The sequence below is a fragment of the Elephas maximus genome, chromosome 1 (genome assembly GCF_024166365.1).
Source record: "Elephas maximus indicus isolate mEleMax1 chromosome 1, mEleMax1 primary haplotype, whole genome shotgun sequence".
Classification (NCBI taxonomy): domain Eukaryota; kingdom Metazoa; phylum Chordata; class Mammalia; order Proboscidea; family Elephantidae; genus Elephas; species Elephas maximus.
Window position 1 is genome coordinate 133,762,492 of NC_064819.1, and position 17,148 is coordinate 133,779,639.

The window sequence follows — 17,148 nt, forward strand, 5'->3', positions numbered from 1 at the left end:
TTATATACTTTGTTTCTCTTCTTCTAGTAGTTATCTTTGTGGTCATAACGTCTCAGGAATGAATTTTTTTCCTTCTTGCTCTAAAACAGGTTTCTTAACAATCCCACGGGAATAAGGTGGAAATTACCTCTGCATTACGTTTACTCTCTGGTGTAACCTTTGCGAATCCCAGATTAACATGGCAGACATCTTCTGTTAGACTTTCTACCTTGGGCAGGCCCTGAACATTGATTTTTTTCTTAATTATCTAGTGCTGCTATAACAGAAATACCACAAGTATTTAACAAGGAAATTTTTTTTCTTTCTTCGCAATTCAGGAGGCTAAATTCAGGGCACCAGCTCTAGGGGAAGCCTTTCTCTCTGTGTTGGTTTTGAGAGAAGGTCCTTGTTCCTTGGCTCCTTGGTGATCTTCATGTGGTGTAGCCATCTGTCTTCCCCCATGTCTACCTGCTCGTCCTTTTCTGCTCTTCTTATATCTCAAAGGTGATTGGCTTGAAGCACATCCTATACTGATTTGATCTTTTAACATAACAAAGAAAATCCATTCCCAAATGGGATTATAACCACAGGTGTAGGGGTTAGGATTTACAGAACACATTTTGGGGGGACACAATTCAATCCTTAACACCTTGTATCCCAATAGCACACCAAGGAAGCGTCGAAATTGAAGTTCAAGTTTCCCAGGATAGGCATATGCCCTCAGGGCAAAAGCTACAGTGCTAAATTGTCTCCCCGTATTTCTCCTCCCCTTAGATTTTTTTTTTTTTTTAGATTTTGGTCTGGTAATTCCTCACCAATTCTGAGCTCTTAAAAAGGCTTTAAAACACACACAGGTTTTTAACCAGTATTTTAGTTGTTTTCAGCAGATTAGTTTGTCCTAATAGCTTTGCCAGCCTTATTGTCAGAAACAGGTCCAGCATAAATTTCTTAAACCTTTTGCCTTTGTATGTACAATTTCTTTAACCTAGATTGCCCTTGCTCTCGCATCCTGTCATCTAGTAAATTCTGTTCTTCCTTCGAGACTCAGTTCAGGCCTATGCTCCAGATCCCTCAGCAAAGCCCAGCACTTCCCTTCCTTCTGCTCATGGGGCAGCATGTTGCAGCATTTATTCACTATTGGGCAACTGTGCTCCGTTATCTGTCTCCACTGGAGAGTGAGCTTTTGCAAAGTTAATAATTTCACCTTATTTATTTTGCCAGAGCCTAACCAACTGCCTGGCTCATTGTAGGTACCGAGTAAATTCTAATTTAGATCATTTAAGAGCCCTCAATAAATGACTACTAATTAGAGCCCTGTAGTATTCACTGTGAAGGTCCTGTTTACTACTACATACAATATCTTCACAGGAAGCCACAGGAAAAATTTATCTCAGGTTTGTCTCATACTAACATATATCAGTGCTTTTATCTCTGAGTTGTATCTATCCCCATGGCCTTCCAAAGGCCCAAACAGAAGGGATTCTATAATGGACAAAATAGTACAATGACAATATTCGTCTCACTGATGGTCTGGCTTAATCCTAGCATAATGATTTAGAATAGAATAGATGCATATTTCTTAGGTAATTCTTCATTAACAATATTTGTCAAAACCAAGATTTTAACCGATGATGATTTGTGGTAATAGTCTCAGAAATGCAGCTAGTTTTCATGGCACAGTGGAGGCTTGTTGATAAGCCTTAAAGGATCTTACTAACATTCTTTTTTGAAAATTTAGAACTCTAACCAGGAGTTGAAAGCAAACCTACCTCCACAGATAGGTGAGCTGAATATATACCGAAATTGATGGCAACATTTCCTTGAAAAGTAATCTAAAATAGGCAACCAAAGGCCCAAATTGCTATGCTATGTAACAGTGGTCAGCAAACTTTTTCTGTAAAGGGTCAAATAGTAAATATTCTAGGTTTTGTAGGCTATAGGTCTCTGTCATAACTTTTCAACTTTGCCACTGTAGCTTGAAAGCAGCCATAGACAATACTAAACAAACGAGTGTGGCTGTGTTCCAGTAAAGCTATATTTACAAAAAGAAGTTGTGGGCTAGATTTGGCCCACAGGCCTTAGTTTAACAACCCTACCTATATTAAAAAGCTAAGATGAGAGATGATACTTCCTGTAAGATTCATCGCAAAATAAAAGACCGCTTGAAGGGTACTTTCAGCATCTAGTAGAAGGCAAGTCTGGCAGCAAGGAATAGCTTTGCCTGGGGAAGGTATCCTTCAGGGTTTTTCATTTTATTTTGTTTTTAATTCTGTTTTTAGTAAAGAAGAATATTGTTCCATTAAAGTGCTCTGTTGATACCTAGTCCCACCCAGATGGAAGTTCTGGAAAGCGAATGATAGCAAGGATGAGAGGCAACTTTGTAGCGTGATATTCTGTGGGGATAGGGCTGCCCTAGGAAGAATAGGAACAAGAAAGGAAATTAGAATAGTCAGGAAGCAACTGGTACAGTCTGAACTTTGAGGAGAAGGGGCAAAGAAAGGCCAAGACAAGAAATAAGATAAACTCTGAAATTTTACCTGGAACTTCCCTTTTCTTACCTTATTCCAGGTTGAGATAGGGCTCTTTTAACTCCTTAAGTACTTGATCGGTAAATAAGACACAATGAGCAAGTGGCTTAATGTTGGTTAAGAAGGGAGAAGCCCTTCCTTGCAGTGTATCACAAAAACTATGGAAATGGAGGCATATTATGTCCTCTGGCTCCCATTCATGCAATTCAACAAGAACTTTGCTCATAAAATATTTTGATATTCAGAGAATACAGTGCTAAGTCTACAATAACCAAAGTAGTCCAAGGCTCATATAGTGCACGGAGACAAACTTAGCCATAATAGAGCCTGTAGGCTATCTGATAATGTATTCAGAAGCAGCACAATTGAACCAAGTTACAGAAGTGACCTGTGATTTGAAATCTGTCCTTATTGGAATGAAAAATAATAGTGAAGCAAAAAGTTGAGCTAAAAAAGAGAAAATGGAAAGCTGTACTTGGACGCTTTAATGAATTAGTTAAATATTTGTACAACCATATTATTTGATATCAAGATTTAGAAAGGGCAGGTTTTCAGAATCTTGGCAAATTAAGTCATCTGAAATTGTTGCTCTTTAGTCACATAGTTACATTTACTTTAGAGCTATAGAGACTGATGTATGGGAATGCTTCCCAATACACCATACTGGGACAAAAGATACTTATGATTAAGTGAAAGATGACTTTGTTATCTCAAGTTGTGAAATGGAATTATAAAATAACATAACTTGTAAAAAGCAAAAATATTTGAAGTTAGAATAAATTTTGTATGTTAAGAGCTATAAAAAATCTGGGATTTTACCCTACTTATAGGCTAATAAGTTAGCCTATCATAGATTCACAGATGCTGACAGGAGACATGAGACTCCTGGGTCAAAAGGAGATGACTTTATTACTCACTACAGTAGCAGTGGCTAGAGTATTATCATTTGTGCTGATTCCTCAAGCCCCAATTTCTACAGTCCAGCATAAAGAAGGCCAGGTTATACCAGCACACCCAGTGAATTGCATTCCAGAAGAAAATCCCTGTACTCAGGGAGCCCAAATCTTATATAATGGATGGTAAGCATGACTGCTCTTTGCTCCAAAGGGAACCTTATCTTCCAAAGCTGTAAGCAAACCTACCTTTAATCTAAAGGGAAACATATCTCTATCTTCCCAAGGTGTTCCCAATAAAAACATCCTTGAAAAGATAGTCTGGAACAAAGGCAGTCAGTGCTTTTGCTCACAAAACTTAGAGAAGCGCAAGAGAACTATGTCTCCCAACGTTATGTCTGATAGAGAACTCACTTTCATTGCAGTGTATTCCCACAACAATCTTACTGATCTTGGTGGTAGCGCTTCCCAATTTTTACCATAGGCAGAGGTCAGCTGACTATGGCCCAAAGGCCAAATCTGCATCCTGTTTTTGTATGACCTGTGAGCTAAGAATGGTTTTTACATTTTTAAAAAGTTGTTAAAAAAATGAAAACAAGAATATTCAAGAGAAACTATGTATGGCCCGTAGACCTATAATATTTACTTTCTGGCCCTTTATACAAAAAATTTGCAGGCCTCTGCCTTAGGACATACAGGTTATAGAGACCTGAATTCAAATATTCTGAGGACAGTTGATGTTCAACCATGCCCTCATATAACTAGAAAATGTTATCGTCTTGGACCTTTACATGTTTTTTGGCGTTGCTACTTAATGGATGGATTTTTTTTTCCTCCCAAGTGTTTTCTGATTGGTGCTGGTATATGTTTATATCTTCAGTGAAATTTTAGAAATATACATCTAATTAAAGATCACAGATCTTTTCAGTTACTGTATAGATTATTCTCTGCCATTGATATTCCTTCAGTTAGACTAGGGTCAAACATGAAAAAAGTATTTAACAGATGAGATTTCAAGTAGGACTTTCAACAACAAGAATAGTGATAAAGCTATTGAACTTGCTACATGCCAAACACAGTTCTAATTGCTTAACAAATATTTTCTCATCAAATCCTGTATACTACTGTAAAATACCATTTTTTATACCAATTTTGCAAGAGAGAAACTGAGATTCAGAGAGATTATGCCAAGGTTATACAATTGGAAAACGTAGAACTGTGATCTCAGCCTGACTCAAAGGCTCTTGGTATGAACGACCATGCCTTGCTATATTATAATGCCTCCCATTATAACACAGTCCCATTAATGTTGATTGTGGTTTGTGCCTAGAATTATAATCCCAGTACTAAGGACATCAGTATATTTAGTTTGCAGACTTTGAGAGTCACACTTCGTGCTTCATGCTAATAGTATGGACTTTTAGCCTGCCTTGAGCAAACTCTTGGTAGGGCTGGTAGATTCAGACACAATAACATTTGATCTGACATTCTTTCAGATTTATTAGCCATTAGTTTATATAAATCTTTAGGCCTGTCATGCCAAATGTTACAAATAATGACACTCAGGCCAAATACATAGGGTTGCCAGATAAAATATAAAACGTCCAGTCAACTTAGGCTGGGTTCTCTAGAGAAGCAAAACCAGTAAAGAGAGAGTTTTGTATCAAGGAATGGCTCGCGCAGTTGTAGAGGCTGGAACATCTCAAGTCCCTGGGTCAGGCTGGAGACTTCTGATTCATGTAGCCACAGGGGCTGGTGAATCAAAGGTTGGCAGGTCAGACAGCAGGGCTTTTGCTCACAGGTTGCAAAGACTAATGAATTCCAAGATTGCCAGGTAAGACCACAGATAAACCGCTAGCTCAAGTGCCAAGAACCAGAGGTCAGACAAACAGGAGCCAGCTGCAGGATCCAAAGTGAGCAAAAGCCCACAAGCCTTGCCAGAAAGAAACTCCCTTTTAACTGATTGGCTACTTACAGCAGATCCCATCATGGAAGTGATCAGATTATATCAGATCTCAGCATGGAAGTGATCACACTGTCATATGACTGCCAAACCACTGAGAATCATGGCCCAGCCAAGTTGACACACACCCTTAATGATCACACCAATTAAACTTGAATTTCAGGTAAACAGCAAATAAATTTTTTTAGTATAAGTATGTCCCATGAAAAATTTGGGAATAATTATACTAAAAATAAATTCATATTTTAATATCATCTTTGGTAGGATTGCTAAATTTAGCAAATAAAAATATAGAATGTCCAGTTAAATTTTAATTTCAGATAAACAGTGAATTTTTTTTTAGTGTATGTACCATGCTACCCTACCAGATAGCATACTGAAACATCGAAGAAATTTCCCCATCTCTTCACTCATTATGATCAGCTTCTCCTTTTAGCCCTTGAACGATTTATAATCATTGCTTAAAAATACTTGCCTGCTCAAATCCTCAAATTTATATGAAAGGGCAAGTGACTCAAATAGGTAAAGTAACCTTGAAGAGGAAGAATAAAGTAGGAGAAATAACACTTCTTGATTTCAAAACGTGCTATATAACCCACTGCCATCAAGTGGATTCCGACTCATAGTGACCCCATTGGGTTTCCAAGGCTGTAAATCTCTGTGGAAGCAGACTTCTACATCTTTCTCCTGTGAAGCTGCTGGTGGCTTTGAACTGCCAGCCTTTTGGTTAGCAGCCAATCACTTTAACCACTGCACCACCAGGGCTCCTTATGTGTATACTATATAGCCACAATAATTAAAAGAACCTGATATTGGTATAAAAACAGACATATAGACCAATGGAATTGAATTGAGAGTCCAGAAATCTGTACATTCATGGTCAACAGATTTTTTTACAAGGTTCCTAAGTCTATTCAAACCCATTGCCGTGGATTCAATTCCAACTCATAGCAACCCTATAGGACAGAGTAGAACTACCCCATAGGATTTCCAAGGAGCAGCTGATGGATTCGAACTGCTGACCACTGGGACCCCAGTGGGAAAGAAAGTGTCTCTTAAATGGTGCTGGGAAAATTGGATTTCTAGATGCAGAAGAATGAAACAAGATCCACCTCACACCATACACAAAAAACAATTAAAAATGAATTAAGGACCTACAGGTGAAAACTAAAACTACAAATTTCTTAGAAGAAAATGTAGGGACAAGGCTGTGAGACCTGGTTTTTAATGATGCATTATCATTAAAATATGACAACAAAAGCACAAGTAGCAAAAGACAAAATAGATAAATGGGACCTCAAAAATTAAATACTTTTGTTCATCAAAGACTTTATCAACAAATTGAAGAGGCATCCTACAGATGGGAAGAAAATTTTCCAGAACCATATATCCAATAAGGGTCTAATATCTAAAATACGTATGAAGTGTCTACAACTTGACAGCAAAAAGACAACCCAATCAAAAACTGGGCAAAGGACTTGAATAGACATTTCACCGAAGAGGATATTCAGATGGCCAACAAGCACATGAAAAGAACGTCAACATCGTTAACCACTCCCCAAAAGCTCACTGCCTTGGAGTCAGTTCCGACTTTACGGAATCAGACTGCCACATTTCTCCTGAGGAGCGACTTCTAGGTTCAAACCACCTACCTTTTGGTTAGCAGCCAAGTGCTTTAACTGTTACACCACCAGGACTCCTATCATCAACCATTAAACCAAAAAAATACATAAATAAACCCATTGCCGTTGACTAGATTCCGATTCAGTGACCCTATAGGACAGAGTAGAACTGCCCCATAGGGTTTCCAAGGAACAGCTGGTGGATTCCAACTGCCAACCTTTTGGTTAGCAACCGAGCTCTTAACTACTGCACCACCAGGGCTCCATATACACAAAACCACTTTATTATTGTATTTTAATTTTTTATTGTGATTTAGGTGAAAGTTTACAGAGCAAATAAGTTTCCCGTTTGATAGTTTGTACATAAAATGTTCCATGACATTGGTTGTGTTGCCCACACTGTGTCAGCCCTCTCCCCATTTCTGCCCTGGATTCCCTGTTTCCTTTCCTCTGGCTTTTCCAACCCTTCCTGCATTCTCATCTTTGCTTTGGGGTAAATGTTGTTCTTTTGATCTTGTATAATTGATTGTTTTAAGGAACACATTCCTCTCAGGTGGTGGTGTTTATTTTATGGGCCTGTCTGTTGTTTGGCTGAAAGGTGGCCTCTGGTAACAAAATTACTTTAAATGAAAACTTCATAGTGAGATTCATGGATCCCTGCAATTTAGCGCTTTCATAATGTTATGAATTTCAATTAATACGCTCAGCTTTAATACATTGATGCTGCATGCTATTAAAAATATTGGTTCCTTCTTTAAAAATTATATTAATTTTTATCTTTTTTATAGGGATGTTCTTTTTTTTAAAGGGATTCCTTTTGTTAACCATGAAGTTCTCATTTCTCATAACTGTCTATGCATACTTACCTCTGTAATTCTTGTTTTTCCTTTGTCTAATTTTCTATTTTAATGTGCTGTGGTTTGAGAGACCAAATAACTTAGACCAGTTAGAATTGTACCTAAAATTAAGCATAAGTCAGCTTTATGTGAAAAGACCTTTAAGGTATTCTGGTATGAGTAAAATGCATGAATTTAAAGAACATTTGTTCAATAAATGTTTGTGAGGTGCCTGCTATTTTGCAAGGTACCATGGGTAATATGAGCTATTAGATATAGACACTGCGCTCAACGTCAGAATGTAACTGGGAAAATGGGCTCATATAAAAAAGTATTACAGTTCTATATTAGCAATAACATAAACAACATGTTAGGTTGAACACAGATTAAGGAGCAACTGACTCTGTCAAGTATTAAAAGCCAGCCCATTTTGAATGCTGAGGAGTTTCACCCCCAGCAGCTCTTTCCTAAATTTTCTATAGTTGATGTTGCATAATAAGTGAATTTTTTAAAAATTAGGGCATGTACAGAAAATAAATATACCAAATTACTAATATATATTCATCATACCCTAAGTTTCAATTTGTAAATTCAACCTTCTTTCTGTGTATCTTTGCCTTAAAATTAAGCTGTGCTGCCATCAGGTGGCAGTCATGTATCAGTTATCGTCACATGGTACAGTTAATAAGCTTATTTATTATACATTGCCACAGCATGATAATCATGGTGGGAGAGAAATATAAAAAGAGGACCTTATATGGGTGCATAGAAGAACAAAGAGACTTTCTGGTAATGGAGTATTAATGCAGAAGGGAAAAGATAAAGTGATTTGCAGCACAAGATTTAGAGTTTCTCATATCTATTTGAATCTCAGTTTTACCACTTACTAGCTATGGTTTCTTGGCCAAGTAATTAACCTCTTTGTGCCTCAGTTTCTTCACATATTAAATGAGGTTAATATCTTCTTGATAGGGTTTTTATATGGTTTTAGGAGACCGTGGGTGGCACAGATGGTTAAGCACTTGACTGCTAACCAAAAAGTTTGCAATTTGAACTTACTCAGAGGCACCTTGGAAGAAAAGCCTGGTGATCAGCTTCTGAAAGGTCACAACCTCGAAAACCCTATGGAACAGTTCTGCTCTGCATACATGGGGTCACCATGAGTCAGAATTGACTAGGTGGCAACTGGTTTGGGTTTTGTTTTTGTTTGTTTGTTTAAGTGAAAGAACGGCAGGTAAGACACTGTCAAGAAACGATAATTTTTATTGTAGGAATTGGCGGTTTGAACCTACCCAGTGGCTCCAGTGGGAGAAAGACCTGGTGATTTGCTTTTGTTAAGATGATAGCCAAGAAAAAAACCCTAGGGCAGTTCTGTTCTGTCACATGGGCCTCTATGAGTCAAAAACAACATGATAACACATAACGAGAGGGGTGAGAAAGGGAGATTAATTCTCACAGGGAGGTTATGGAAAGGGCACTGGAGGGGATTTCTTTCCCTACCACCATCCTTGCCTGATTGGTTATTAAAATTTGCCATGTTATTAATAACTTTACCCTTTTGGAATTTTTCAGGTACGCAGATTTTCTGAGGCATTCTTTTGTTTTGAACATCCAAGAGAAGCTGCCATTGCATACCAGGAACTTCAGTAAGTAGTGTGAATCCAAAATTAAAATAATTTTATTTCCTTTTGCATAAAATTTCTAGGTCAAAATTTATCAGTGAGAGAATATACAGTATTTAAAATAGAAGAAATTAGGATAATTTGAAGTTCAGAAATCCACTGTTTATTCAAGTTTGGTTTGATCTTATGAATCACTTAATGAAAGCTTCAAACCATGCTTGAAGAAGGATAATATACTGTTACCCCTTATCCCACAACAGACCTACTGTGACTTCCGTAGACCTGTACAGCTCTGGCTCCAGCCTTCCATTTGGCCGTTTTGTTCTGTCTTTATTTTTGCACACCAGGATCTTTTGCATTCATCATTATGTATTATAAGTTTTTACGAGTAGCCAGACTGCCACTGGTTTCCCTTATGCAAAAGATTGCAGTTAGTGTATCTAGAATAAATGCCTTCCGTTTTTCTTACTGAGTATATTTAGGCCTGGTTTTCTTTGGCTTTAAAGAATATTTTGAAGGCATTATGCTGAGTGATAGGAGTCAGATACAAAAGAGTAAATATTCTATGATTCTATCTATATGAAGTTCTGGAACAGGTAAAACTAAGGTCCAAAAAGTCAGAACTGTTTGTTTGGCCAGAGTTGGGGAAGTTGCTGTGGAATGGGGAGATTGACTGGGAGAACTTGAGAAAACTATCTGGGTAGATAGAAATGTTTTGTGTCATGTTTTCATTTGTCCAAATAGCACAGTTAATGTTTGTTTATTTCAATGCATGTAAATTATACCCCCCCCCCAACAAAAAGAACTGTAAATAATAATAGAGTGAGGGAATGGGTAAATAGAAGGAGGTTTAGATAAAACAAGATTGGTAAAGCATTGTTAATTGTTGAAGCTGAGTGATTATACTATTGTACTGTTCTTTTTATTTGATTTGTTTGAAATTTTCCATAAGAAAAGGTTTTTTTAACTATTTTGTATTAGAAAATTGTAGTGTTTTAAATAGTTGTTAATTTTATTCATTAATGTGTGTAAAGTAGAACAGTAGCAGTGAAACACTTTTTTTTTTATATAACACCATCATCAAATAATTCATAGGCACTTGGGCTTTCAGTGTTTTTCTTGTATGCTATTCACAACAAATTAGGAAGTTCAGATATTAAGCACACATACTCCTTTTGAAATACATAAGAAAGTATATAAGAATATAAGTTAAATAATAATTTTGCTAATGTGTCTAGTTTACATGCTCATTCTAAGGTTGAAGCATTTAATTACTACTTAATATTTTTTGGAAAAAAGAAGAACCTTGTTGACTGTAATTTTTATGTTACAAGTTTTTTTTATCTCTGATCAAGGAACTCTTTCTTAAGGAGGTTATGTCTCAAGGGAGGTCAGGAACAGTGAGTGGGGGTCAAGGGGGTAGAATCTTGAAAATGGAGCTGGGTATAGTTTTTTTTACTACAGCCTGATGTAAGAAATATTTTTCAGTGCTCAGAGTCATCTACAGATGTGCACCGCTATCAAAAATACTTCCTTCTGCAGTTCTCTTCCACCCCTGCCTGTTGAATGTAGTGAATTAGATGGAGATCTCAATTCATTACCTATAATATTTGAAGATAGGTATTTAGATTCTGTTACTGAAGGTAAGTGTAATCTAACTAAAATATGTATGCGTGTGTATCATTTTTATTTTTAGTATATGCTTCCTAATGTGTAAAACTGTTCCCTAATGTGGAACAGTTTTTCCCCCCCTCTAGTTTTATTTATTTTTTTTGAGGTATTGGAAAGTTATAGTCAGAAAAAGTAGTCTTAATCCTATGAGTTCTCACACCTTGTTTTAAACCTGAATCTTTTTTTCTTTGGATAAAAGACTTAGATGCACCCTGGATGGGAATTCAGAATCTTCAGAGATCAGAATCCAGTAGAATGGATAAATATGAGACTGAAGAAAGCTCTGTAGCTGGACTTTCTAGCCCAGAGTTGAAAGTCAGACCTGCTGGTGTCTCCAGTATTTGGTATACGGAAGGTGAAAAGCAGCTAACAAAATCTCTAAAAGGAAAGAATGAAGATTCAAATAAATCCAGAGTTAAGGTTACTAAGCTCATGAAAACAATGAAACCTGAAAACACAAAAAAATTAATAAAACAGAACTCTAAGGATTCTGTGGTTTTGGTAGGCTACAAATGTTTGAAAAGTACAGCATCAAATGATCTCTCTAAATGCTTTGAAGGCAATCCTTCACATAGTCAGAAAGAAGGTCTGGATCCCACAATATGTGGATATAATTTTGAGCCAAAGACCTACATCAGACAGACAATTCAAAAGGAAGCTAGCTATTTGCCAGCAAATACAGAGAGAACTGAACAAAAGTCTCCAGATATTGAAAATGTGCAACCAAACCAATTTGATCCTTTGAACTCTGGCAGCCTAAATCTTTGTGCAAATTTGTCCATTTCAGGTAAACTTGGTATCTCCCAAGACGATAATGAAATTACACAAGTGGAACACAATCTGGCATCCAGAAGTTCATCAGACGATTGCCATGACCGTCAGACAGCCCCATCTTCGGGAGTTAGAACAATTGAAGTAAAGCCCAGTAATAAAGATCCTTTCAGGGGAGAGAAAGTAACTGTTAAAATAGGACCTTGGTCAGAGTCACGACAAGATGAACTATTTGTGGATAATTTACAGCTACCCAACATTGAATCCTTAGACTCTAATGGTAAATCTAAATCTATAGAAATAACACTTGAAAAGGAAGCTTTACAGGAAGCAAAGTGTTGTTCTCTTGGAGACTCATTAGCTAAGTTAAGAAGTAATCTACCTGTTCCTTCTACAAAAGAATATCACATTGTAGTAAGTGGAGATACAATTAAGATACCAGATATTAATGCCACATGTGCTTCGTCTAGATTTTCAGATTCAGGTGTTGAAAGTGAACCAAGTTCTTTTGCAACACATCCAAACCCTGATGTAGTATTTGAAACTGTACAAGGGCAAGTTCCTTACAATAATGAAAGATTATTTCCTCAGCTTTTGATGAAACCTGATTATAATGTAAAATTTTCATTAGAAAGTCATTGTACTGAGAGTACAAGTGCTTTAAGTGAAATACAGTCATCTTTGACATCCATAAACTCTCTGCCTTCTGATGATGAACTGTCACCTGATGAAAATTCTAAGAAATTTGTTGTGCCTGAATGCCATCTAAGTGATAGCAAAACTATATTAAATCTGGGAACAATCGATTTGCCAAAATGTGATGATAGTAAAAAATCAAGCATTATCTTACAACAGCAGAGTGTTGTATTTTCAGGGCATTTGGACAATGGAACTATAGCAATACATTCCTTAAATTCAAGCACTAAAGACTCTTTACAATTTGTTTTTCCAGATGAAGATACTTCCAGTGATGTGAAAAGTAGTAGCAGCTCCAAACCTAACTTGGACAGTTTGTGTACAGGCTCCCAGAGTCCTAATAAATCTAGTGACTCCGTAGGGACAGCAATTACATTAAAATCAACACTGGTTTGTTTAGGAGCCCCTTGTGTTGTTTCAGGTTCTGTTTCTACTAATACAGAAATTAATGAAGATAGAACTATGAAAAGAATAAATAGTGATGTACTAAACCTCAAACAAATACATTCAGAAGTCTCTACAGTTAAAAGTGAAAGTCATCTGGGTACAGGTGACCCCTCTTCACCCAGTACTGATATGGTAAAGCAAGGGCTCGTGGAAAATTATTTTGGTTCTCAGAGCCGTACAGATATTTCTGATACATGTGCTGTCAGCTACAGCAATTCCTTTAGCTCTCAGAAGGAAACTTTTGAAAAAGAAATTAGTAATCTTCAGCAGGAACAGAGTAAAGAGGATGAGGAAGAAGAGCAGGATCAACAAATGGTTCAAAATGGGTATCATGAAGAAACAGATTACTCAGCTTTGGATGAAACAGTAAATGTTCACTTTACAAACAGAGATACACTAGTAGAAGAAAAACTTATAAAATCCGAAAAAATGCACAGTGAATATCTGAGGGATGGTATAAACATGCCTACTGTCTGTACTTCGGGTTGTTTGTCCTTCCCATCTGCACCACGAGAGTCACCTGGTAGTTTTAAATATTCTTCTAAAAGTAAATTTGATGCCATTACAAAACAGCCAAGCAGCATCTCTTACAACTTCACTTCATCATTTTCCTGGTATGAAAATTCACCAAAACCTCAAATACAAGCGTAAGTAATAGTATGTGCCACTAAAAAAAGCATATATATATGTCTATGTGTGTATATACATATATATATGTGTATATCATCATCATCATCATAAGTAGTGCTAAAGGGATTAATGTCTATTTTGTTCTCTGGTCTCTGTAATACAAAAATGCTTCTTTGATTAGCTATCTAAAATGGAGACATGAGCACAATATACTTTTTGACAGACAGACCTGTAGTTTCCCAAATGGTTGCCCTGTTCTACAGGCTTAACCAAAACCAAACCCATTGCCAGGGGATCGATTCCGACTCATAGTGACCCTGTAGGACAGAGTAGAACTGCCCGTAGGTTTCCAAGGCTGTAATCTTTACAGGAGCAGACTGCCACATCTTTCTCCCACAGAGGAATGGTGGGTTCAAACTGCCAACCTTTCAGTTAGCAGCTGAGCGCTTAACATCTGTGCCTCCAGAGCTCCCACTCTGTACATTCCTAATTAGATAATTGAGGGAGAACCTTTTTTTTTTTTTTTTGTCAATAGCTTATTTCTCCCCCATTAGTCCCAGAGAAAAGCTCAGTTTTATAAGTACACTTAGGGAATAAGGAAAATATTAGATAATAAAGCAGGTTACTAGAAACTAAGTCTACCAGACTAAAGATTGCCTCATCTAAGCCAGGGGTTTCCAGAACTGAGATCTCGTGTGTCAATAAAATATCCAAAAATTTGGGGGAGTGACAGAGCTACTTGTATGACACTGACTCTGAAGATATTCCTATACCCAGATTGTTGTGACCTATACATCTAATTAAGATCTGTAGTGCCAAGTCTTTTGAAACTAGTGAGGAGACAATGGCAGTAAATAATATAAGTTAAGGAAGTTAACCGTTATATCACCTTCTGGGCGCCTCAAAATGTTTCTGAGTCATTAAGGAAAACAATGGTCTGCACGTCTTGACCCAGTGTGTCATACTCAGTTTAGTGTTCATCAGCTTCTTTGAGCTTTATTTGATCAGTCCAAATGATATGTAAAACAATTAATCATTTTTGATATATGTGATCCCTAAATTGGTTACATTTGTCACTCATTCCCAATGAGTATATGCCACCAATTAGTCATATCCCCCTCTTGGTTCTGCTCCTTCTCAGTGGTATTGTAGAGAAAAATACAAATACTGTAATTAACTAAAATCCTTGGGTCGTACAAATGGTTAACACACTTGGCTGCTAACTGAAAGATTGGAGAGTTGAGTCCACCCAGAGGTGTCTTAGAAGAAAGGCCTGGTGATCTACTTCCCCAAAAAATCAGCCATCGAACACCGTATGGAGCACAGTTCTACTGTGACACACATAAGGTCTTCATGAGTCAAAATTGACTTGATGGCAACTGGCTTTTACTAAATACTGTAACTACCATTCTCATGGTTAAACTTTGTAGAATAGCACCTTTCCTTCCCATTTATGTAAGATTAAAAGAGAACAAAGAGGATAGTTTTGGCTACAGGATAAGCATTATATTGTCATTTTTCCAGTATCTCTCTCACCTTCTTTTCTATGCATATCATGTCAAATTTTGCAGAAAGCCTAGATCTGCTCCTAATGTTTTCTTAGTTGATTTCAAATTTAAAGAATGTTAAGTGTTTTCAAGTTTAAAGTGTTCATTGTCTTTGATTAGATAACATACTAAATGTAGTAAAGATAATTTTACTACTATAGTATTTGAAACGTCTTTTGAAGTTACCAGAACTCGAATTTTTAAGTCAGGTGATTCCACATATGTTTATGATTTTAAAACCAAATATGGTTAAGTTTCTCCCTCTCTAGTTGTCTAAATTCAGCAGATTGTCTTTTAGTTCTAAAAACTGAGTATGATATTTAGTAAGGAATATCTTTTATAATTTTTTTACTTCAGTTTCCTTCAGGCAAAAGAAGAATTGAAGCAACTTAAACTCCCAGGGTTCATGTACAGTGATGTTCCTCTGCTGGCATCCTCAATACCTTACTTTAGTGTGGAAGAAGAAGATGGCTCTGAAGACGGAGTACATCTTATTGTCTGTGTGCATGGTTTAGATGGTATGTGGTATCTATTAATGTAATAACAACTCATAACAATATTGTTTCTTTTCATAATCTTATTTTGCCTTATTTAATCTTTGAGCAGAAAAGACATTTTTAATTACTTAAGTTAATTAAATCTTAAATGCATTCTAAAATAGAAATATGCTTAATTTTGCTAAGTATAATATTAAGAAACCCACTGCCGTCGATTCCGACTCATAGTGACCCTATAGGACAGAGTAGAACTGCCCGATAGAGTTTCCAAGGAGCACCTGGCAGATTCAAACTGCCAACTTCTTGGTTAGCAGCCGTAGCACTTAACCACTACGCCACCAGGGTTTCCAGTATAATATTAGATTTTATTTTTAAGTTAATTTGTCATGGAACTGAGATCCATGTGCCAACACTTCATTTTAACTTTAAAGTTTTCTGTCTTCTCTGTCATTATTGGTCTTGTCAACCATCACCTCATAACAGTCATTTTGTCTCACTTGGGTAATTTTCTTAGTTCTCTTTTAGCTTCCTGCTTTAAACCTATGAGCTAGAAAAACCAATATTCTTAAGAACTGAAAGTTCACTAACTATTGCTGACATATGAATTAAATTATAAATATCTATTGCCATCAAGTCCATTCCAACTCATGCGACCCAGTAGGACACAGTAGAGCTGCCTCATAGAGTTTCCAAGGCTATAAATCTTTATGGAAGCAAACTGCCACATCTTTCTCCTGCAAAGTGGCTGGTAGGTTCGAACTGCTGACCTTTCTCGGTTAGCAGCCAAGTGCTTAACCACTGCATCACCAGGGCTTCTAAATTATAATCATGCTATGATTTCATGACCCGTATTTTGGTTATTCGACAGACTCTTTTTTCCTAGACATGAGATCTATGCTAGTATCCCTAGACTAGCAATATACTATATTATATGATTCTGTAACAACAAACTGACAAAGGATTTTACGGATTATAAAAATACTAGGTCTGTGCTAGTAAATCCTCATGAAATTGGGGATTTTTTTTTTTTTAATCTCTCGGAAAATATAATACCTTCGATACCACCACCATTCCCAAATTATAACATTTTTGAAGAATTATCCTCAAGAAAGACTCTTGGCCCAGTGTAATCTGACAGATTTTTCTTTGAAGTTTTCAAGAAACAGATTAATCTTACAAAGATTGTTCCAGAATAATAGAAAAAAAGTTGGAATGTAGCCCATGTTATTCCTAGAAGTTAACCTAAACATATTACCAGATCTGGTAAGGATATCACAGCAATACGCCAAAATACAATAGACCAATCTGACACAAATACACGGAATAAAACTCTAGCAGATAGAATCAAGATATTAACTTAAGCCACTTTAACAAATACTTTAGCTTCCAGAATGCAAAGGTAAATTTATTAACAAAATATGCTGTATCAGAAACTCAGGTGAGAAA

The 17,148-nt window shown here is 36.6% G+C and overlaps 1 protein-coding gene across 7 annotated transcripts in view; it reads left to right on the forward strand.

Annotated features, from left to right (window-relative positions):
- Positions 1–17,148, forward strand: part of FAM135A (family with sequence similarity 135 member A) — a 130,718-nt gene that overhangs the window by 90,734 nt on the left and 22,836 nt on the right. For 5 of the 7 annotated variants that reach the window (XM_049895111.1, XM_049895120.1, XM_049895128.1 and 2 more), the window contains 4 exons: positions 9,394–9,467; positions 10,932–11,086; positions 11,314–13,675; positions 15,563–15,723. In XM_049895111.1, coding sequence (XP_049751068.1) covers positions 9,394–9,467; positions 10,932–11,086; positions 11,314–13,675; positions 15,563–15,723 — 2,752 coding nt within the window. The remainder of the gene's footprint in view (positions 1–9,393; positions 9,468–10,931; positions 11,087–11,313; positions 13,676–15,562; positions 15,724–17,148) is intronic. The other 2 variants (XM_049895155.1, XM_049895163.1) reach the window with 1 other exon arrangement.